The sequence below is a fragment of the Lygodium microphyllum genome, chromosome 9, assembly GCF_053477565.2.
Source record: "Lygodium microphyllum isolate KBCC chromosome 9, Lygodium_microphyllum_v1.1.10, whole genome shotgun sequence".
Taxonomy (NCBI): Eukaryota; Viridiplantae; Streptophyta; class Polypodiopsida; order Schizaeales; family Lygodiaceae; genus Lygodium; species Lygodium microphyllum.
In genome coordinates, this window is record NC_141143.1 from 162,885,994 (window position 1) to 162,906,228 (window position 20,235).

Sequence of the window (20,235 nt, forward strand, 5' to 3'; positions counted from 1 at the left end):
TAGCCGTCCCAACACTATTCGCGCCTCCTAGTTCTGTTCACACGCCCTCGTCCCAACGTTGTGTAACGGCCGCTTGTCTGCCGTTTCCCCCTCCTGCTTGGCTGTCCCCCTGGTTGGCCGTTTCCCACCCCCCCCGCGCCAGGGCCCGTCGACAGTTACTTGCGAGCATCGTCTGCATCCGCCCCAACCCCCAACTCCCCCCCCGAGTGCTGCCTTGACGGGAGGCCTGAACGCGATCAAACTGCAATATCACCGCCTTTGAAAACAGAAATCATCTCCCCCCCCCCCCCCCCCCCCCCCCCCTCCTTCCCCCCTCCCCTCCAATGGCTCCCTCCCCCCTGTAGCAACTCCCCATTCAGCAGCACAGCAATGCGATAGGTAGGTTCTCCCAGAAGGGACGGGCAATGGAAACCTTTGGTCAGACGCCGGCGTACTCATTGAGTGCCCCCCAGTCGAACACCTTGCATGTAGTCCTCTTTGAGGAGCAGTTCTTAGCCGTTTGAGCTAAGGAGCTGGAGCTAATGGAAACAACAATTTATGGTCAGGTAGTAGGACATTTCCTAGCTAGGGCCCAGCTTCGGGACTGGCTTCACTCCATGCTGAGCATCGGCACGGCGCAGATCATGGAGGCGGTCCTGTTGGGCCAAGGGATCTTCATGGTCCGCCTCGGTTCGGCAGACGTTGCTCGTGAGCTACTCGCCAGTTCACCATATGCATCCACAAAGGGGGTCATATACATGGTCCCTTGGTACAGTGGCTTCACTGTGGAGGCGTTTGCACTCCACAACAGGTTTCTTTGGCACCTGGTCACCATTCTTCCCCGGCCTGGCGATTGAGTACTGCCAGTTGGTGGAAGACTTTGGAAGGCTCTTCGGCACTGTCCTTCCCGCGTCTTTCGCGGATGCAGTGATAGCGGCAGGGGTCCCAAAGGTACGGGTGGTAGTGAAGGAGGTCAAGAATATCCCACAGTTCCTAGAGATTGAGGCAGGCGGGCATTCCTTTAGGCAGCAGGTCATTGTGACTGGGCAACCAGGGCAGTGCTTGCGCTGCCACGACTTTGGGCATCAGGCAACAGTTTGTACATGGTTTGGAGCCAAGGTGGCTCCGCCCACAGGTCCGCAGGTGGACACTGCCGGTTTCACAAGGGTCCAGAGGCGACAGAGAGGGAGATGGCAAGGGGGGGCGCAGCCAGCCCCTCAGGCCCAGCCTCGTCAGTAGGGTGATGGCTGACGAGCACCCCCCTTTCAGCAGAGCACTCCACAGCCCCCCCTGTCCGCCCCACCCGACAGGACCGATCCCCCCCATTTTCTCCACATGAGCCACAGACTGCCTCGTTGGAGTCCCCACAGGCCTCTCACCCATCCCCCCCCCCCCCCCCCATCCCATCCCCCCCTCCCTCCACTGACCTTGGCCCACAGCCCCCCCTTGCCACCCCCTCCCCACACCCACCATGCATCTCTAGCCATCCCACCATAGCGCAATCCACTCCACCCCCATCACCCCCCTACCGAGCACTCCCCCTGATGTGCACCTAGGTCAGGTGAGCCCCCCCTAGACCCACTTTCCCTCCTCCCACAGGAGGTGATGAGCCACACACACCTACCTCCTCTGCACACCAGTAGTCCCTCCCCGTCCACACAGCCACCAGCTCATCTGCCCCTGCCACCCGCCATACTTTCTCGAGACAAGCACAGCTACTGCTACAAGAGTTTTTTTGCAGTGGCCCATGGTCTTACCTGCGAGTTGCGGAGCGCGGAGAGTTCCCACTACCTCTAGATGTGGGGATCTTCGTGGTTCGTAAGTCAAGGAGAGGCAAGGTCCACCTACTAGCACCACCGGATGGACCAAACTATGCTTTCTTTTTTCAGTCGTCCTTCTCAGAGGAGTGGACGACTATAGAGATTGAGGAGGAATTGAAGAGTCAAGTGGCAGATCACATCTCCCAGTGGATGGGAGATGAAGGACTAGCACTGTTCGCACAACAGTGGCCAGGTTGCATGATGGACATTAATTGGTGGGCTTGCGCTGACGTCCCACATTTGAGCATTATCTTTCGAGCCTCCCCACAGTGGGGAGCACTGAGGGACGTGATCGAGTGGCCCCCGGCATAGGCGGCCCACTTCTACCAGTGTACAGAGTCGCGGTTTTCAGCATGGCTGATAGATGCATTGATAGTACCACTTGGAGCATCTATCACCCCTATGGTCCGGCCGATGGCCACCTTGGGGGACTGGCGCTCACCATCCAAACCGGCGGCAAAACGTACCTGCATGCTTCGCAATCTCTCTTCCTCATCTACAGCTTCCACACCGAACAGATGCCTGTTCGGTCAGTCATAGGTTTTTCCATGAGCCTATACCTTGCATCCTGGAATGTGAACAATCTCCACTACAGTGGGGCGTGTGGCTCGAGGAAGCTGATTGTCCGGCAGGAGCTACAACCTGCCCTTGCTGGATGGATAGACATCTTGCTACTCAGGAGCACAAGCTCACCCTTGCCCAGGCTCAGCGGGTTGGGAAGGTACTGCTGGGAAGCTCGCATACTTATTGGGAGCAGGCCATAGGTGCTCACGGCAAGAGCAGAGGCATATGCACCTCTATTGGTCCGAGTCTCACCACCTGTGTACGAGACCACGGGATGATAGTGGCAGGAAGGGCTCTATGGATCAGACTGGATATTGGGGAATCGTGTATTGGAGTCCTCAATGTCTATGCCCCTACGGAGGTTAGGGCACGCAACAGGTTCTGGGTGGAAATTGTAGATGGACTCCGAGAGGTGGACTCTTGGATTATTGGAGGAGATTTCAACAATCTGGAGGCTTTGGAGGACCAACAAGGCAGAGGAAGAAACTACCAGGGCATGGCTGGGGAGGAGCAGGAGGCATGGGATGTCTTTTTGCTTTGCCAGAGCACAGGATGCGTGGAAAGACCCTGCCTTCCACAGGAGGGAGAGGTCGTTGGACTTTTCTTGGGGTTATAGGCGGCTAGGCGGAGCCTTGCTGGAGCGGTTGGACAGGTTTTATGTGGGAGAGTGGGGAGGTCAGATTGAGCAGTTGGTAGGCACCACACTATCCGATCACTGCCCGGTTCTCCTGGCACTTGATCCCCCAGCATCCGCCCTAGATACACGATCCTGTCGGATCCCTAATTCGATCTATAGGAGGGAGGAGGTGTCGAGACAGATAGAGCAGATCTGGACCAGAGAGTGGGTTAGGAGGGACAGGATAGCAGAGAAGGTTACAGAGGTCCTAGCCAAGTCAAGCAGAATTTGCCAAGAGGCAGCTCTACAGGCCAGGCAGCAGTGCTGGGAGGAGGAGAGAGCACTTTGGCGGGACCTGGCAGCTACGCAGAGATTGTTGCAGGAGGCACCAGGGGACCCCATCCTCCATGCACAGGAGGTGCGCGCACGTGCAGCCATTGCTGGTCTAGAGGACAGGCGCTCGGAGTTCTCTTTCCACAATTTAGCAGCCTTTTGAGCGTGGAAGGGAGACACGATGTGCAGGGAGTTCTTCTAGGTGTACCAGCTTGCACTGCGGGAGAGCAGATACGCAGCCTTAGGGACCAGTATGGGAGGACCCGTTCTAGCCCTGATGAGGTGATGGAGATTGCCACCGACTATTACACACGCCTCTTCCAGTAGGAGACAGCTTCAATTAGAGGATTGAGATGCAGACAACAAATATGGGATCACATCCCGTCCCTCGTCACAGAGGAGACAGGACACGCCCTACTAGTCCCCTTCACAGAGAAAGAACTAGAGGAGGCTTTCCATACACAAGATGGGCAAAAATGCTCGGGGGAGGATGGCCTCTCTAAGGCCTTCTTCACTACCTTCTGGGAGGTGGTGAAGGATCCCTTACTGAGGGCTTTCCAGGAGATATTCACCTCAGGATAGATGCCAGGGAGGCTCTCGGCAGGCCTTATCAATCTTCTCCCCAAAGGGAGAGACCGGTTGGAGCTATCCCAATGGAGACCGATCACCTTATTGTCAGTGGCCTATAAGGCTCTGGCAAAGATGATTGGTAGACGATTACGCCATGTGCTTCCAGACATCATTCATGACACACAGACAAGCTTTGTCCAGGATAGGAGCATCCTAGACAATGTATTTACATTCTTTGAGGCGAAAGAGTGGGCTCAGCACAGTGGGCAAAGACTGGCAGTACTACTATTGGACTTCGAGAAAGCCTACGACAGGGTGGACTAGGATTTCCTAGAGGGTACCATGTTGAAGTTGGATTTCCCCACGCTTGGATTCGTGGGGTCTGTGGCTTGTACAGATCAGCCACCAACAGGGTTTTCATCGGCGGAAGGTGAGGGGAGGAGGTCCGGCTGGAGAGATCGGTCCGACAGGGCTGTCCCCTGGCCCCATACCTGTTTCTACTCTTCGCAGAGGCGATGTCCCACTTCCTCAGGTCACGTGTGAGTGGACTACGTGGCCTCCGATTTCCAGTGAGAGAGGAGACTGAATTGTTAGACTCAGAGTACGCAGATGACATAGGACTCTACATAGAGGATGATGAGGTGATGCTGGAAAGAATGAGGCTGGCTCTTGAGATGTTCTGTGTTGCAACGGGTGCGAAAATCAACTGGCGAAAGTCGGTTGGTTTCCTCACAGACCCGGACTCCAGCACGGAGTGGGGAGTCCACTTGGGATTTAGATGCAGAAGGCAGACCATCCAATGCCTAGGGTTCTAGGTGGGACTTGATATCACTCCTACCCAGCAGTTTCTTCCTCTTCTAGAGTCTATTAGGAGGAAACTGACCTACTGGAGCACAGCTCGCCTCTCACTAGCCGGTCGAGCCCTAGTGGTTATCCAGGTCCTCCTAGCGACGGCTTGGTACATCGCCTCGTGTTGGTGTTTCTCCTCATCGTACGTAGGGCAGCTTCGCCGCCTGGTGCGGAATTTCCTTTGGTTGGGGTCTGATGGCTCCAGAGACTCCAGGGCCAAGGTGGCGTGGGCGACCATCATACGACATCGATCAGAGGGAGGGCTTGGGATCATAGACCCAGAATATCAGAGTATGGCCCTCTTGGGCAAGCTAGTTGCCCGCGGTCTCACACCAGGCGGGCAGACCTGGAAGGTCTTACTGCAAGAGGGCCTTCAGGACTCTAAACCGAGGCTTTGAGGGAGTGGAGGCCATCCCTGAGATGGATCTTCACTTCAGCCCAGATTACCCTGCCCAGATCACATTTCCTGCGGAGCCTACTCCGCGTGTGGTAGGGCCTCGGTAAGGCCCTAATCCAGAGCCCCCCGGGTTGCCAGGAGGAAATAGACCGTCAGCCGATGATCTGGAACCTCCAAGTCAAAGATAGGGAAGGGGCACAGATAGGTGAGCGCCCCCACGTCCAGTGGGCTGGGTGGGAGGTGGGAGGCCGGCTTGGCTCGTTCCATCAAGACATGGCGGGAGGTGTACAAGATGGCAGACAAGGAGGTGCTACAGCGAGTATCAGGGTGCACGAGAGGAGTGGAGTTGAGGAGAAGAGAGATAGACGCAGCAATACCTCCGGAGTGGCTTGCCCCCCCGATACGAGAACCAATAGAGGCCGGGGAGGTATGGGCAGCTAGGTTCTCTCTAGCAGGCATTCCTCTTCAGGTGGCAGGTAGAGTGGGTCGCGCCCCCCAGGGGACCTTCTTTACCGTTCAGGAGGGGGGACGTCTAGCCCTTGACAGAGGGCAACAGGATAAGGGGATTGCCACCCTTTCATAGAGGAGGATTCGGGTGGTGGGTCTTCAAGGGAAGACTTGGCGACTGGACCCCTATGTTTTCTAGATGGAGCTCAAGGAGTGGCGCCTTTGGATCTGGGAGGGTAGACCACTTGATGAGCTGGAATGGGACCCAGGAGAGTGGCTATGGCCAGCCTCTGCTGTTGCGAAAAAGCCACTTAGGCTCCTAGAATACACTGCCAGGATTGGTAGACATGTACTGATGCAGGAGGATATGGACTAGGCGCTGTCATGCAGCAGGCACTAAGTGGAGCACAGCATTACGGAGCCCTTCCAACGGACCTTCTGGTGCTGCCTATGGGATAGGTGGAGGCCGAGGAGGGTGTCGTATTTTTTATGATTGGTGGCACATGAAGGATTGGCGGTGGGAAGCTGGCTTGCCCAGATGCAGAAGGAGGGAGGTTGTAAGCACTGCACACAGTAGCTTCTAGAAACCCCAAAGCATTGCCTTTGGTCTTGTGAGGAGGCACAGCTAGTGTGGAGAGGAGCATGCCGTATCCTTCGACGTATAGCCCCCAGCCTCGGGTATATTTCATGGGGAGCTTTTTGTTGGCAGGCAATTAGCCAAGGCCGTCACCTTCTGTATGAGGCCGGGATGCAGGACACGATTTTCGTGATTGAGGCAAGGTCATGCGCAGTGGTTGGTCTGGAAGCTTTACCTATCCGACAGGTATTGGAGCCCACAGCAGACCGCTCAGAGATATGGGAGATCATAGGGAGTCTTACTGGATGACATATCTGGAAGGCGTGATGCCAAGTGGCCTTCGGCGGTGAGAGACTCTCAGCACCTATGACCTTAGCAGAGCTATGGACCTCCATCATTCACTCCCTCCGCGGCCGATGGGGTTAGGTGCAGGGCGAGTCCAGGGCTAGTCAGGAGCTCCGTGGTCACTTCATGTGTACCTGGGGCAGCCAGGGCCTATTTTTTGTGATACAGGCAAGCAGTCCCGTTTGGCGATATACCCCTTCCCCATGGCTTCTTGCCCCCATCCCCCCTAGACCGCCTTGAGAGGCTTGTATACATGATGTAGTGGTGACTTTGCATGAGCTCCAGTTTACTCTGTTGAGCATGAGCACTGTGTTGTAATCAGTATTTTTGAGTAATATAATCAGCCACATTCTACTTGGAAAAAAAAAGAATCATAACTGCAAGTGTAAAAACAGTAGTGATGGTCAACAACAAATGACGCAGCCTCTGTAGCAGTGGAAGGTGCATCAGAAACAGAGATCCCGGGCTCCTCCTTCTCCTTGGCAATGCGTTTCTTACATTCTATGATATAGTGACCTGGCTTTTTACAATAATGGCACTTTCCCTGCTTGGCTTGGATGCCCCCTTGCTTCTTATTGCTCTGTGAAGTATCTGAACTTCTAGAACTCTGCGGAGCATTCCTAGACTGATTGCCCTTGCCCTTTTGTCTCGTTATAAAAGCCTGTCCTAAGGCTACAACATCCACCCCTTTGTTCTTCCTTGTTTGCTCTTCTTCTAGTAGCAAACTAATCAATTGAAGAAAGGTAAGTGGCTGTGGAGAAATTCTCATTGTGAGATTCAAGGCTGTGTGAAAGGCCAAATAAGAAGGTGGCAAGGAATTCAAAGTAATAGAGATCATCTGTGCATTAGAATAATACTCATCTACATTCATCAACTGCTCAGGCAAGTCCTGAATTTTGTTAAGATGATCTTGCATGGAATCACCTTTGTCCATCTTCACATTTTCAAGCTCCTTTTTTAAGAAAGAAATACGTCTCTCATTTTTTCCAGCAAACATTTGATCAAGTGTGAGTCATGCTACTCGTCGTGAAGAAGTAATAGACCATATATGAGGGATTATGGACGGTTGAACTGCCAATGCAATCAGTAACAATGCTTGGGCATCTTGAGTGTCCCAAGCCTACTGTGCAGTTGTTCTTTGGGGAAGTGGATGAGCTAGAGACGGCTGCTGAGCACGTCCTCCTTGGGAAGGAATTGCAGGAGCCACAACTCTAGGACGTACTTCTTCACCACTAACATAGTCCTAAAGTTAGCAATGGGCACATTCTTCATCATGAAAGACCATAGAGAATAGTTATTGCCATCCAATCTATCCTCTTTAGATACATAAGTGAATACATCACTCTGTCTTTGATTGACCATGATAAATGTCACTCTTCCAAAAAGCACGAGAGCAAGAACCAAAGTTGGAATAACCGGGAAATTTCCAGAATTTACAGCATACACCAAGCTGTAATTAGCAAAACTCTGTCACACTTGATCACAACTGTTCAATGTGCTGAAATTCCCATCGATTTCAGCGAATAGCACGTTGTCTAATGCAGAAATAGTGCTCAGCAGCACAAAAGAATTCAAAAGCCCCAAAATTTAGCTGTCCAAAGTGCACAATTTCAGTCGATTTCAGACTGAATCTTCAGTACATCTACCAATGTTTGCCAAACATGTGAAAGCCCCAAATTTTCTGACCTGAATTCCAAGAAATTTCTGCAACATGTGCCCAAAAGCACTTTCTGGAGCAGAAATACACCTTTCTAGCAAAAACCCCTTGCTGTAGCTCGGATATTCCAAATAATAATAATAATGTATACCTATCACCTCCAAGATGAGAGCCGGGTCAATGTTCGAGCTGCTTGAGTTGGCAGGCAGCATCCAGAATGAGCTGGAGGACTTGGCAGAGCTCAAGTAGTGGCTGGAGGACCCGGCGAAGCTGAGGCAGCGCTGGCTGAACAGAACAGGGGGCGGCGGGACTGACGGGCATTGGTGATGTTGCATGATTCACTGTGTGTGCTGCTGGCTGGAGGACAGGCACTAGCGGTGCAGTTGCTGGGTGACGGTGCTGCAGGTTGGAGCTGCTGGTTGGGGGCAGCGTCTAGACGACGGGGCAGAGCAGCCCAAGGGACGGTGACTGGATAGTGGTGCTGTAGGTGGGTGAGCCTGCAGGGGCTGTTGGTCGGCTGGGAGCTCTGAGCTGATCGGGACCGGGCAAGGCTGAGCTCTGATACCAAATGTTAGAAGTGGGGATGGCAGCTTCAAGCTCGAAACAAAGTAGACAGTAGAGAAAGTGAGAGTAAGAGTGAAGACCTAGCATGACACACAATGCAATTCCCAAGTGAAAGTAAATTTACAAAGTATAACTTTAGACCTTAGGGTTGCGTAAGTGCCTTAAGGTGTGTTCACACCCAAAAGTGTGTAAAGTGCAGTAAGTGACCGAACTATGTAACATAAACACACTAATAGAGAATAGTGTGACTAGGGGAAAAAACCTCTCTTACGGAGAGCAAAAAGTACCCCCGTGTCCTACTACGGATCATCGACACTCCTCTATGAGCATAGGTGTGAGTCAAACCCAACAATTTCTGCCACACGTTACAAGATTCTACCATAGGTACACGCAATAACCATTATCTCTTGAACCATACCTTAGCCAAAATCGCATACAAAGGCCACTTGCACCACCTTGGTTTATGAGCATGCCAATTTCTTTTTTTCCAAAGGAATGAAAATTCTACTAATGACACTTTAGGGAAATTCCTAAGGTAATAACTAAGTACAAAGAAGGCCTAATATAGAGTAATTGAGTACATAAATACAATGGTTTTGTGAATGGTGGGCTATAGTGCTAGACTAGAAGAGAGACTAGGTGAAAGAATATACCAAAATCCCACGACTGCAAGAAAGCATCTCTCCTCTTCCTCACCCTCTGAGAATGAGCTTGCAACCTCTTCCATCTCTCCTGCGGACAATATGAACAATCTCTATCCAAATCCCAGAAGAAATCATGTAGTGAAAGTAACCTTGAGAATCTATAGAATGGCTACATCTCACAGTCCAAATGTACCAAGCAATGGTATTAGCAATCAACTCCCATTTGTACTATGCCCTTGAGTCCATTGTGTTTGCAAGTAGTCTTGAATGGGGATCTTGCTCAATATTGGCCAATGTTAAGAAATGGGAGGACTCCCTTGAATGTCCTCATATTTGCATGCTTGGCCTATATTTGTGACCTAGGCTACTGGTCGCAATCATAGTCTCTATTGTGCCATGAAATATTCCCAACGTTTTCTCTTCATCAGATTTGAGTCTAGCCACACCCTTGGATAGAATCCTATCTTTTGTGGCGAAGGTTTTTCATGTAGGTTGCTTTCTCTAGGGTTGACTGGTTTGCTTTCTAGGAGCTAACTTAGGAGATACTAAAGTAGAGACTATAGGGTCATAAAGGTGCTGTATCACAATTATTCCCTTGAGTCAAGGATAGATACAACCGCTTCTCAAATGTGGATAAGTGTCTTGTTCAGACCAGACATTCTTTTTGGGGACACTATGACTAATAGATAAGTCTCAAACATGGATAAGTCTCTTCTTTAGAGGGGAGATTCTTTTTGGGGTTACTATGACAGATACAACCACTTCTCAAACATGAATAAGTCTCTTCTCTAGAGGGGACATTCTTTTTGGGGTCACTATGACTAATAGAGATGAGATCTTCACTTTCATGAGAGGACAAACATTGCCTTAAAAGAGAGGACTTGTTCAGGGTGAACTCATGTGTTGTTCTAGATACAGGATCAGAGTAGTGGCACACAATGAGAGGAGATGTTATATTGACCCAGACCCAACCACTTGCTTGATTGACGGTGGAGACATTGGGCTTATCAGAGGGGGCTTGTCAAATATTAGAGTGGGATCCAAGAGAGTGGGTTTGGACAGACCTATTCTAAGATGGAGCATGTGATGTAGCCTTCTTTAGCTGCACCACTGAGCTAGGGAGGAGGATTCAGTGTAATGCTAGCAACCACTCCTCATTGGCATAGACAGGGAATCTCAGATCCCTTCCTGTCAGACTAATGGAGGAGGTTGGACAACTTCTTTAGGCCCAGGTTAATTTCTCTTCTCCTATGACTTGTAGCTCACAAGAGTTTGACATTTGATACATGGCTCAGTTATGGCAGGGACCCAGTTGTATTTGTAAGATGTGGTGAGCTAGACAAAACTTAGAGACATTGTCTATGGGAGTATGCCAATAGATTATGGCATTCAACTAACTTTACAACCTGGTGATGAGGAAAATACAAAGAAAACAGAGATTAAAACCTCCTTTAAAATGAAGGTGATTTTTATTGAGATGTTTGATGAGAGCATTGCAAGTGTATAGGATGTTTGAAAAACGAGAAATTGGAATGGAGGCATACTTTTCTACTTTCTAATACATAGTAGTACGTTATCATTTTGGCAATAGCCATGACTATATTCTAGATTCCCTTCTCATATTAAACTTTTTTCCTGCTGTTCTTTACAGCAAATAGTATATGAACATGCTTAACTCAAGGATGTTGATAGCTCCACTTCATTGTCTTTTGCATGCTTTTGGTGCATTGTTTGTGGTGTTGACCTATTTGGTAGCATCATGCCCTTTGTTTGTGGTGTAGCATCATGCCCTTTGCAAAATTAAATTATCACAAAAAAAACAAAGATTTAAGATAGTGTGTGTGCATTGATGTCTACGACTAGCTTTGTTATAAAATATGAAAAGCCAATCTAGGTTCTTCTCGAAGGATATGAAAGGTGTATTTGAGTCAAATAGAGACATATGCATTTGGTGCATTGTACTAATGCCCTAGTCCTTATGTTTATCTTGCTAGTTTTTGGATGTTTGACAGGAATTACCAGTTCTTCCTATCAAAATAAAATGGCCAAATGATATCTATGCCAATGGAATGAAAATTGGTGGTGTGTTGTGCACATCCACTTACAGTGAGAAGAAATTCCATGTTGTGATTGGTAAGTAGTCGATATCGTCTTTAAGGGAGGAATTTGAAGTTGGAGTACCATTGAGCTCGTAAAAGCTTTGCTCTCAATCATGATACAGGTATTGGGTTGAATGTGGGAAATCATAAACCAACAATTTGCTTGGATGGTCTACTTCAAGATCATAATGCTAATTCTCCCCCTATGTCTCGAGAGGAGCTGCTCGCTGTTTTCTTTAAGAAATTTGAAGACCTATTCACATTGTTCCTGCATGAAGGTGAGAATCCCTAATTGTGTGGTAGTGATATACTCTTATTAGAAAGGTTTATTCCAGCTCTTTTATAGTAGCCTGAATTGCCAGGGGTCTATGATTGTGACATGGGGGATGATTGCTTGGGTCATGGATAGAGGCCCAACCTGCGGATATGAGGATGCATTAGGATGTCACGCTTACCTCATCTCAGGCCAGCTTGTGAGTAGGACTGCCATGCTAGCTTTTTCCCTGACAGTATGGCCTCAGGACATGGCTATAGTTGGGAGCTCACAACCAACATCATCACTTGGTATATATTGCCCATTGCTATACTTGTTGTGTGCACTTGCACAAATTATGCAGAAAGTGTTGAATGGCATCATAGTCTTGGGATTAAATTAAAACTGTTAAGACTTTAATTTTGTGTAGCTGATCATGAAGGAAAATTGATATCTCTGAGAGAAGGATTAAAAAAGGGCATAAGGCTACATGGCTCCTCTTTAGACCTCATGCTGTCCTGAAGCTTTAGAAGATGACTTCTTCTTGCCTTTGTTGTCCTTCAAAGAAGCATTCAAGGATTCACAAATTGAGGATTCTTTGCCAACTGTGCAAAGAGATCAACTGCCGTCCTCAACTAAGCCTTAAACTGATCATCATCGTCATCAACATCTTCTTGCTAATCATTAGCATTTTGAGACCTCGAGGTACCTACTTCTTGGTCAAAGCCTACATTCTCAGCCCGCTGCCCATGCTGTGTGCCCATTTCAACGTCTAACATTGCATATTTCCCAATGCTTTGTGAACCTTCAAATTGTGAAGCATCATCATGACTTGAACCCATTTCACTAGAGTACAATGACATGCTTCCTGAATTGCACTCAGCTGATCACAAATTTGCAAAGTGCAACAACTCGGCCTTGCAACAACCAGGTGCCACGGCCCACCTACTCGAAAGAGTTCATGTATCCTAGCAATGGAACTATGAAATCAGCCTTCCTTCTTGGATAGGGTGGTAGATGACCTGATTAAGCACTAATTACAGCAAGCATAAAATTCACATAAACTGAAACTTAAATGTTACCCACTAATCTTGGACATTCGACACCTGATTGGTCCCCAAATTGGCACCCCTTGCGGTATTTCTTTAACTTGTATTGCAATTGGAAGAAGTACAATGAGATTGCTCCACTCTCCTTCAAAGTCCAATGCTACTTGCTATAAAAAATAACTAGCAAGCCTTCAATCTGATTTGCCTCTTGATCTAACAGGGGAGTTGTCACCAGGTGGTGATACTTTTTATAGTTTCTTTTCTTATTTACTTATATAAATATTTTCTTTTTCTTTTCTTTTGTTGTTGTTGCTTCTTACCCCGAGAGTTCTCTTGGAATAGGTCGGGATCTTTGCATGGCCAGAAGACGCAGCCATTGGGACAAATTGGACTAATGGTTTGTTTGAGTCTTAGGACTGGTTCCATATTGAATCGTCATTGAAGAATAGAATGCCAGTGGTTTGGGACTATGTGCTTAGCCATTGGAGATGGTGCAGGACAATGAGCTTGGCCAAGACGGAAGATGCACATGTGAGAATGCTCACGGAATAAAAGTCACTGTAACTGAGCCACATTACACTTTTTGATGTGGTCACAATGATAAAAGTTGCTCAAAACAACTTGAGGAATGCAGGGGTCACCATCCCTAAAATTTAGGGAGTTACTATTTTTGGACCCCAAAATCTGTTTGCATCATTATCTTCGTTTTTGCACGAGGATTAATTCTCTGGTTTGTGCCAAGGTCAAATTCTGCACCGATCATGGAGAATTTTAGACCAGAAGGTTTAAACGGGAAAATTGTTACATGTATGCCATGTGGCACAAATTCCCAAAAGAGAGAGAGAGAGAGAGCATTTTAAAAAAACGTAATAGGCATAAGGGGCAGATAGGAGAATAAAGTTTTGAGGAGCTGAGGGCAGATTGCTGCAAAAAAATAAGACATGGAGAGTATTTCTACGTCTGTGACTCAAGTACGGAGATAGAGCTTGCTTCCTCTGATCAACTCTCTCTCTCTATTCTCAAAGGAAATGCTTCGCATGATGGGTTGATTCCATCAAAGGTACAATTTTGTGTTTTCTCTGAAATTCTGCACATGAATCATTGAGTATTGGTCACAGATAATGCAGGACATGCTAGATAGTAAGAAAGTGAATTCAGAGATCTGCAGACTATAATTCTGCATATGAATCATTAAGGCTTGGTCACATGCTGAACAATAAGAATAGTGAATTCTGCACATGCTGGATAGTAAGAACACTGTGCTGGAAAGTAAGAACAATGAACTCTGGACATGTTGGACAATAAGAATAGTGAATTCAGAGATCTGCAGATTGTAATTCTGCATGCGAATCATTGAGTTTTGGTCGATCTGCAGATTGTAATTCTGCATGCGAACCATTGAGTTTTGGTCACATGCTGAACAGTAAGAACAGTGTGCTAGGGACAATAAGAACAGTGAATTCTGCACATGCTGGACAGTAAGAACAGTGAATTTCGAGATCTACAGACTACAATTCTGCACAGGAATCATTGAGTTTTGGTCACAGAAAATGCTTTCCTAAAAGGGATGTTGATCTGGACATGTTAACTGTTCTTATGCAGCTGGGATTTACTCAGAAGAAAACCAACTGTTCAGTAGTTATGTGTTTTGGAACATTATCATTTTTGTAAATTTCCATCTTTTAATTGATAAAGAAATACCGAGAGGGGCGCAGGTCTTTGGGGCCAATTTGGTGTTGAGCGAGGGAGTGAGGTCTCTGCTTGTGTGTGTGTGTGTGTGTGTGTGTGTGTGTGTGTGTGTGTGTAAAGACTAGGTGTTAATTGAAGGAACTACCGCTTTATGTGAGTCATAGACCAGTTTCGGGAGTGGCCTTCAACTAACCCTTGGCTAGTCAAAATGGACCCCAAATCCAATTGGGATGTGCTAGCCTCTTGAAATCTCTGAAATTTTTTGAATTCGGAGTGCTAATCCCAACTACTAAGCCCTCAATGCTTGGCATGGGACCTGAGGTGGTTGGGAAACCCTAATTTCTGCTGGAAACTAGGGTTTGCAGCAGCAAAAACAAAGCTACGCTTCAGCATGGCCTCAAAATGGTTAAGAATTGTTAAGAGAATTCTTCTACAAAAGAGGAGAGAGAAAGCTGAGGAGTGAGATTTTCTGATTTTTGTTGCTTTCCTCTCAGCTGATAGCTGCTGTCTACAGCCTCTCTCTAGTCTTCTCATCCTTCACAATGCTCAAAAAGGCTGCATTGACCCTCAACCAGGCCCCAACAGCTTTTCCCCCAGCTTGCATTGGAAAGTTTGCCACTTGGCAGCCTGTTTTACCACTTGGCAGCCTTTTAAATGGATTTTTCAGCAATCTGATTTATCCCTTTGTCCTTGCCTAGAAAATTAGCAATGCCCATCCACAATTAAATTGGCTGGGCCATTTTGACTCCTAGGTGATCCTGAGTATTTATTAGCCCTTGAACTAGCATTGATTAGTTAATAATGCCTAATTCCTAGTGTCAACATTGACACTTATTGGCCAATCAAACGCCCCCCCATTGATATTTGAGAGTCCTTAGCCGGTCATTCTAACTGACTTTCACATCACATGTGCACATTTCATTAATGCCTAAGCCAAAATGCCAAGCACAACATTAAAATTTCATGTCTCCAAACATGCTTTGTTTGGGAGCATAGTATTGCTGACATATTCAGCTTTTGGGTGTCCATTATGCTGCCCATTTCAGGAATCAGGACCTCATTGTGCTTTCTTGATTTCAAGAAGGTATATAACTGTGCAGCTTTAGAGTTCCTAGAGGGGACCATGTTGAGGATGGGATTTGTAGAGCACAAGCAAAGGAGTTGTAGCTCCTTATTTGTCAATCAATATCCAAGTCCTTGTCAACGGTGCTGAGGGAGACAAGTTCAACATTCAAAGATAATCTACATAGGGACGAGGATAACTTCAATGCCTTTGTTGCAGCTGTGAATATTTTCAGCAAAGCTTCAAGTGCCCATGTTAATTAAGTTGTGTGATAGTAGACTGCTAGATTGGAGATCCCATGAGCTGCATGGGTTTGCAATGAGATATCTTGGATGTCATGTGGGGATTGATATTACATTAGAGAAGCAGCTGGCCCCTCTACTCTTGATGATTAGGCATAAGCTTCTTTATTGGAGCATCTTAAGACTCTATTGTCGGGAGGGTGGTGGCTACTAACTACGTTCTTGCAACCATGTGGCACATCACATCTTGTTGGACATTTTGCAAGTCATACACTAGCCAAGTGAAATGTCTCAGCAGGAAGTTTATTTGGTTAGAGGAGTGGGAGCCGAACTCACGCAAAGGTGGCTTGGGATGTTATCATTCATTAGATCCAAAGGTGGATTGGGGATTACCGACACAAATAGTCAAGAATTATCGATACAAATAGTCAGAACATAATCTTGTCAGTTAAGGTCATTGGCAAGGGGTCTTGTTTTGAGTGAGGAGCTTGGAAGAGGCTACTACTATGGAGGTTACAATCTAGTACTCCCATACTTGGAGGACAATGGCAGCCGTCCATTGCAACTTCTAGGAGATCAGGGCTAGAGTCATAGGGAGAACTTTCGAGTTCAGATTTGTAGCTGCCATTATTAGAGCTTGGAGATCTATATCATTTGACCTATGTGAGTTAGCACCAATGACAATTGAAGAGAAGATGAGCAGCGTCTTCTCTTCAGCCATTATTGGAGATCAAAGTCTAGCCACACCCTTGGATAGAGGACCATCTATCTTTTTGAAACTTCTCCATATAGGTTGCCTTTTCAATGGGAGAGTGGTTTACTTTTTAGGATCTACTGTAGGAGCTGTAGAGACGGAGACTGCAAGGTCTTAGAGGTGCTGGAGTTGGTAGAGACTGTGACAAAGGAAATCCCCTAGTATTGGCTGTAAATACTTCTCAAACCTAGATAGGTCTTATTTCTAGAGGGAATGTCCTACTAGGGTGATTGCAACTAGTAGTATGTGAATCTTCACTTTCATGCAGGAGGATGCCAATTGGCTTTTGAGAGAGGACTTAAATCAGAGAGAGTTTGCAGGCTTCTCTTAGAAGAAATCAAAGTAGTGGCATAGTGTGATAGGAGATGGTACATAGACTCAGACCCACCTACTTGTTTGATGGAGGGATGAAGACATGGACATACTAGAGGAGCCCCCCACAAAGGTTACAATTGGACCTAGGAGAGTGGGCTTGAAGAGACCTGTTCCTTGATACACCCAACAATATAACCTTCTTTGGATACACCACCATGTTGGAGAAGGATTAGATGAGCAGGATCAGAGCAGAAACAACCACCACTCAGCATTGATATATGCATGGCATCTTTATGCCTTCCTTGACATATTTTTGGAAGAGATTAGATGGTAGCTTCATAACCAGGAATCTCTCTCTCTTCTTTTGTGGTTGATTGCCCACAAGAGTCAAGCAGTTGGCACTTGGCTCGATTATGGCAAGGATATGGTAGCATGTGCAAGATGTGGAGAGTTCAGAGACATTGCTTATAGAATTGTTCCAAAGCCTAGGAGGTGTGGAGGAGAGACCGTAGGATAGTTTTCATGGCATAGCTGAGACTACAGTAATGAGTTGGGGGGCAATAGCTTGGGTCATGGATAGAGCCCATGTGGTTATGAGGATTTTTAGGGGAACCACTCCTTTCTCATTGTTGGTTAGCATTTGAGAAGGATCTCCACTTTGGATTACTTGTAGACTTAGTGCATTAGAGCCACTATCCATTCAAACACTTGGATATATTATCTCTTGAAGTCCTTTTTTGTTGCCTTTGAAGAGAGTCCAATGTTTTAGATTGATGTGCTCTTTGACAATGGCATTATATGCTTTTTTGTTGTTCCAAAATTGATATCGATAAGTTCTTTTTACATATTTTTATTTTAGGTTGTCCACTACAATGGTGCTTCCAATGCGTTCTGAGAGTACAAATCATATATTGAGTGTGCGTAGGCATAGACTCAATATTACTCGATGTGAGTGTAGGCATGTTGCAAGGGTCTTTCAAAGAGCTGCCTCCAGAACATCTACAAGAAGGTGATAGCAATTTTGGGGCCCACAAAGGTAGATGACTACGTGTGGGACTGCTATTGATGGTGGGCTGTAGTCAATCAACAGCAAAGCAACATTAAAAATTTCAGCCAATTTTAGCGATGAAACTCTGAAATTTCTCTCTCTTCATCTTCCTCTCTATTCTCCTAGCCAATTCACATCTTCTCTCAAGAGATCTCAGCCAAATTCAGTCCCAGGAGGGTGCAATTGAAGAATTTCTTCTACTAGACCCTAATTTACAGAAGAAATTAGGGTTTACCAACCACCCTAGGAAGAGTGCTAGGATATTTGGGCCTAGTATTTGAAGTTCAGCAGCTGAAATTTGGGGATTTTAGAGAATTTCAAGAGGCTAGCCAGTCAACGTTAAGTTTGGGCAAAATTTGTCTTCCAAGGAGCAAATTGAAGGCTAATCCTCAACAAAACCAAGGGGCAAATTGGTTTGAAGGCTTGTTGGCAGTTATGGACAGCAAGATGTATTGACAATTGAAGGAGATCAGGCTGGATCTCAATGTTGTTCAACCTTTAGCAATAGCAATCAAAGAAATACTCTAGGTGGTGCTTTAGCAATGTATGCATTCCCACACACCTTTCCCCCATGCAAGCCCCCATGCTCCATGGCTCCCCAAAATGGTATGATGATGAGTTTAGGGACTCATACATGCCTAAAGAGAGAGATCGCTTTTGGCACTTGGACACATTGCCAAGCAAGGATACTCTTCAGATGCCTTGTGTGTGGAAGACGAAGTGAGACTAATGGCAAAAATTGAGATAGAGTTATACAAGCTATTTTTGGGACGGGATAGCAAAAGAGTATGGAGAATGTTTTAGGAGAGATAGCTCCCCATACAAATTACGATACTTTGTTCCATTGTGGGAAATAGTTGTATGATATATCAAGATAGACACCCGTGCAGCCCCCACAGGCCCACAAGCCAACACATTGGTCCTTCACCAGTAAGATGGTCAAAAAGGCAATCTATAGACTACAGAATGGGAGGGCACAAGATGAGGATAGTCTAGTGGCAAAGCATTTCTCACATGCATGTAATACACTCGCACTCATATTGGTATGTATGTTCAATAGAGAAATATGTGAGAGATTCTCTAAAATATGGTCAGATCATACTATTATTTCACTCTTTAAGAGAGGCAACTCTCTGGCCCCCAGTAACTACAAGCCATCATGATCAGCCATACATTTGCTAAAATATATGGATCGATATCAGAGTATGAGCTTAGTGTATGGGTTGAGATGTAGAGCAGAAAAGCACATGGGTAGGCTGGTTTTAGAGGTAGATGCACCACATTGGATCATGTCCTCATGCTTGGGTGATCCTTGAGGAGGGCCAAGACTGAAACAAAAGGATTTATTGTTGCTTTGTGGATTCCCATAAAGCATTTGACACAATACCTCAGGTATGTTTTATGCAGAGATTGCAAGGGATTGGAGTGCTAGAGGGTATGCAGTGGGGCATTAATGCATCAATCAAGAGAGTGACAAGCCGTATGCACACCCCTAGAGGATATGTAAGAGGACTAATAGCACCATAGGAGTAAAGCAAGGATGCCTGCTTTCTCCAACACTATTTGTACTATACATAGACAAAGTAGCCGACTACATTGATAGGGGAGGTGGATGTGGAGCTAGCCTAGCTAGAGTGTTAATACCAATACTACTGTATGCGATGATATTGTACTCATTTCAGAACCATCAAAGGGCTTGTACTGTTACTTGGATGCACTATACACCTTTTGCAGAGATAGAGATCTCACAGTGAATATTGAGAAAACCAAAGTCATGGTGTTCAACACTTCTGTAACATGGGTGACCCAATCTATGCTTCAGTTTACATTTTGGGGGAGATATAGGGAGCATGTGAGAGAATGTATACTTAGGAGTCACTTTCTTTGGCCCGAGATTTTCATTGAGGGGGGTAGCTAAGGTCTCATTAGCATGAGACTACGTAGACCTAGGGGCCCTTGAGAGGCAATGTGCCCACATATAGTTTTCGCATCCTCACACCAAACTATTAATTTTTGACACTAGTCACACCTACTCTCTTGTATGGAACTGAGGTTTGGGGTCGTAGCCTATATCACAAACAATAGAATCCACTCATTGACTACACTGGCCCAAAGAGAGACCATTATGATGGCTACATTGGCCCAAAACTAGACCATTATGATGGCCGGGACCACATTGAGAGGCCACTCATTGACTACACTAGCCCAAAGAGAGACCATTATGATGGCTACACTGGCCCAGAGCGAGACCATTATGATGGTTGGGACCACACTGAGAGGCCATTGACTGATGATATCACACATGATTATGAGTAAGCCCTCCACTCAACTCCCCATCACTAGAGTAGAGTTAGGAGCAAC

The 20,235-nt window shown here is 46.6% G+C and overlaps 1 protein-coding gene across 2 annotated transcripts in view; it reads left to right on the top strand.

The window, feature by feature from the left end:
• Positions 1-20,235, top strand: part of LOC148031819 (biotin--protein ligase 2-like) — a 131,484-nt gene that overhangs the window by 92,521 nt on the left and 18,728 nt on the right. For both annotated transcript variants that reach the window (XM_087685492.1, XM_087685493.1), the window contains 2 exons: positions 11,375-11,495; positions 11,584-11,739. In XM_087685492.1, the coding sequence (XP_087541618.1) occupies positions 11,375-11,495; positions 11,584-11,739 (277 nt within the window). The remainder of the gene's footprint in view (positions 1-11,374; positions 11,496-11,583; positions 11,740-20,235) is intronic.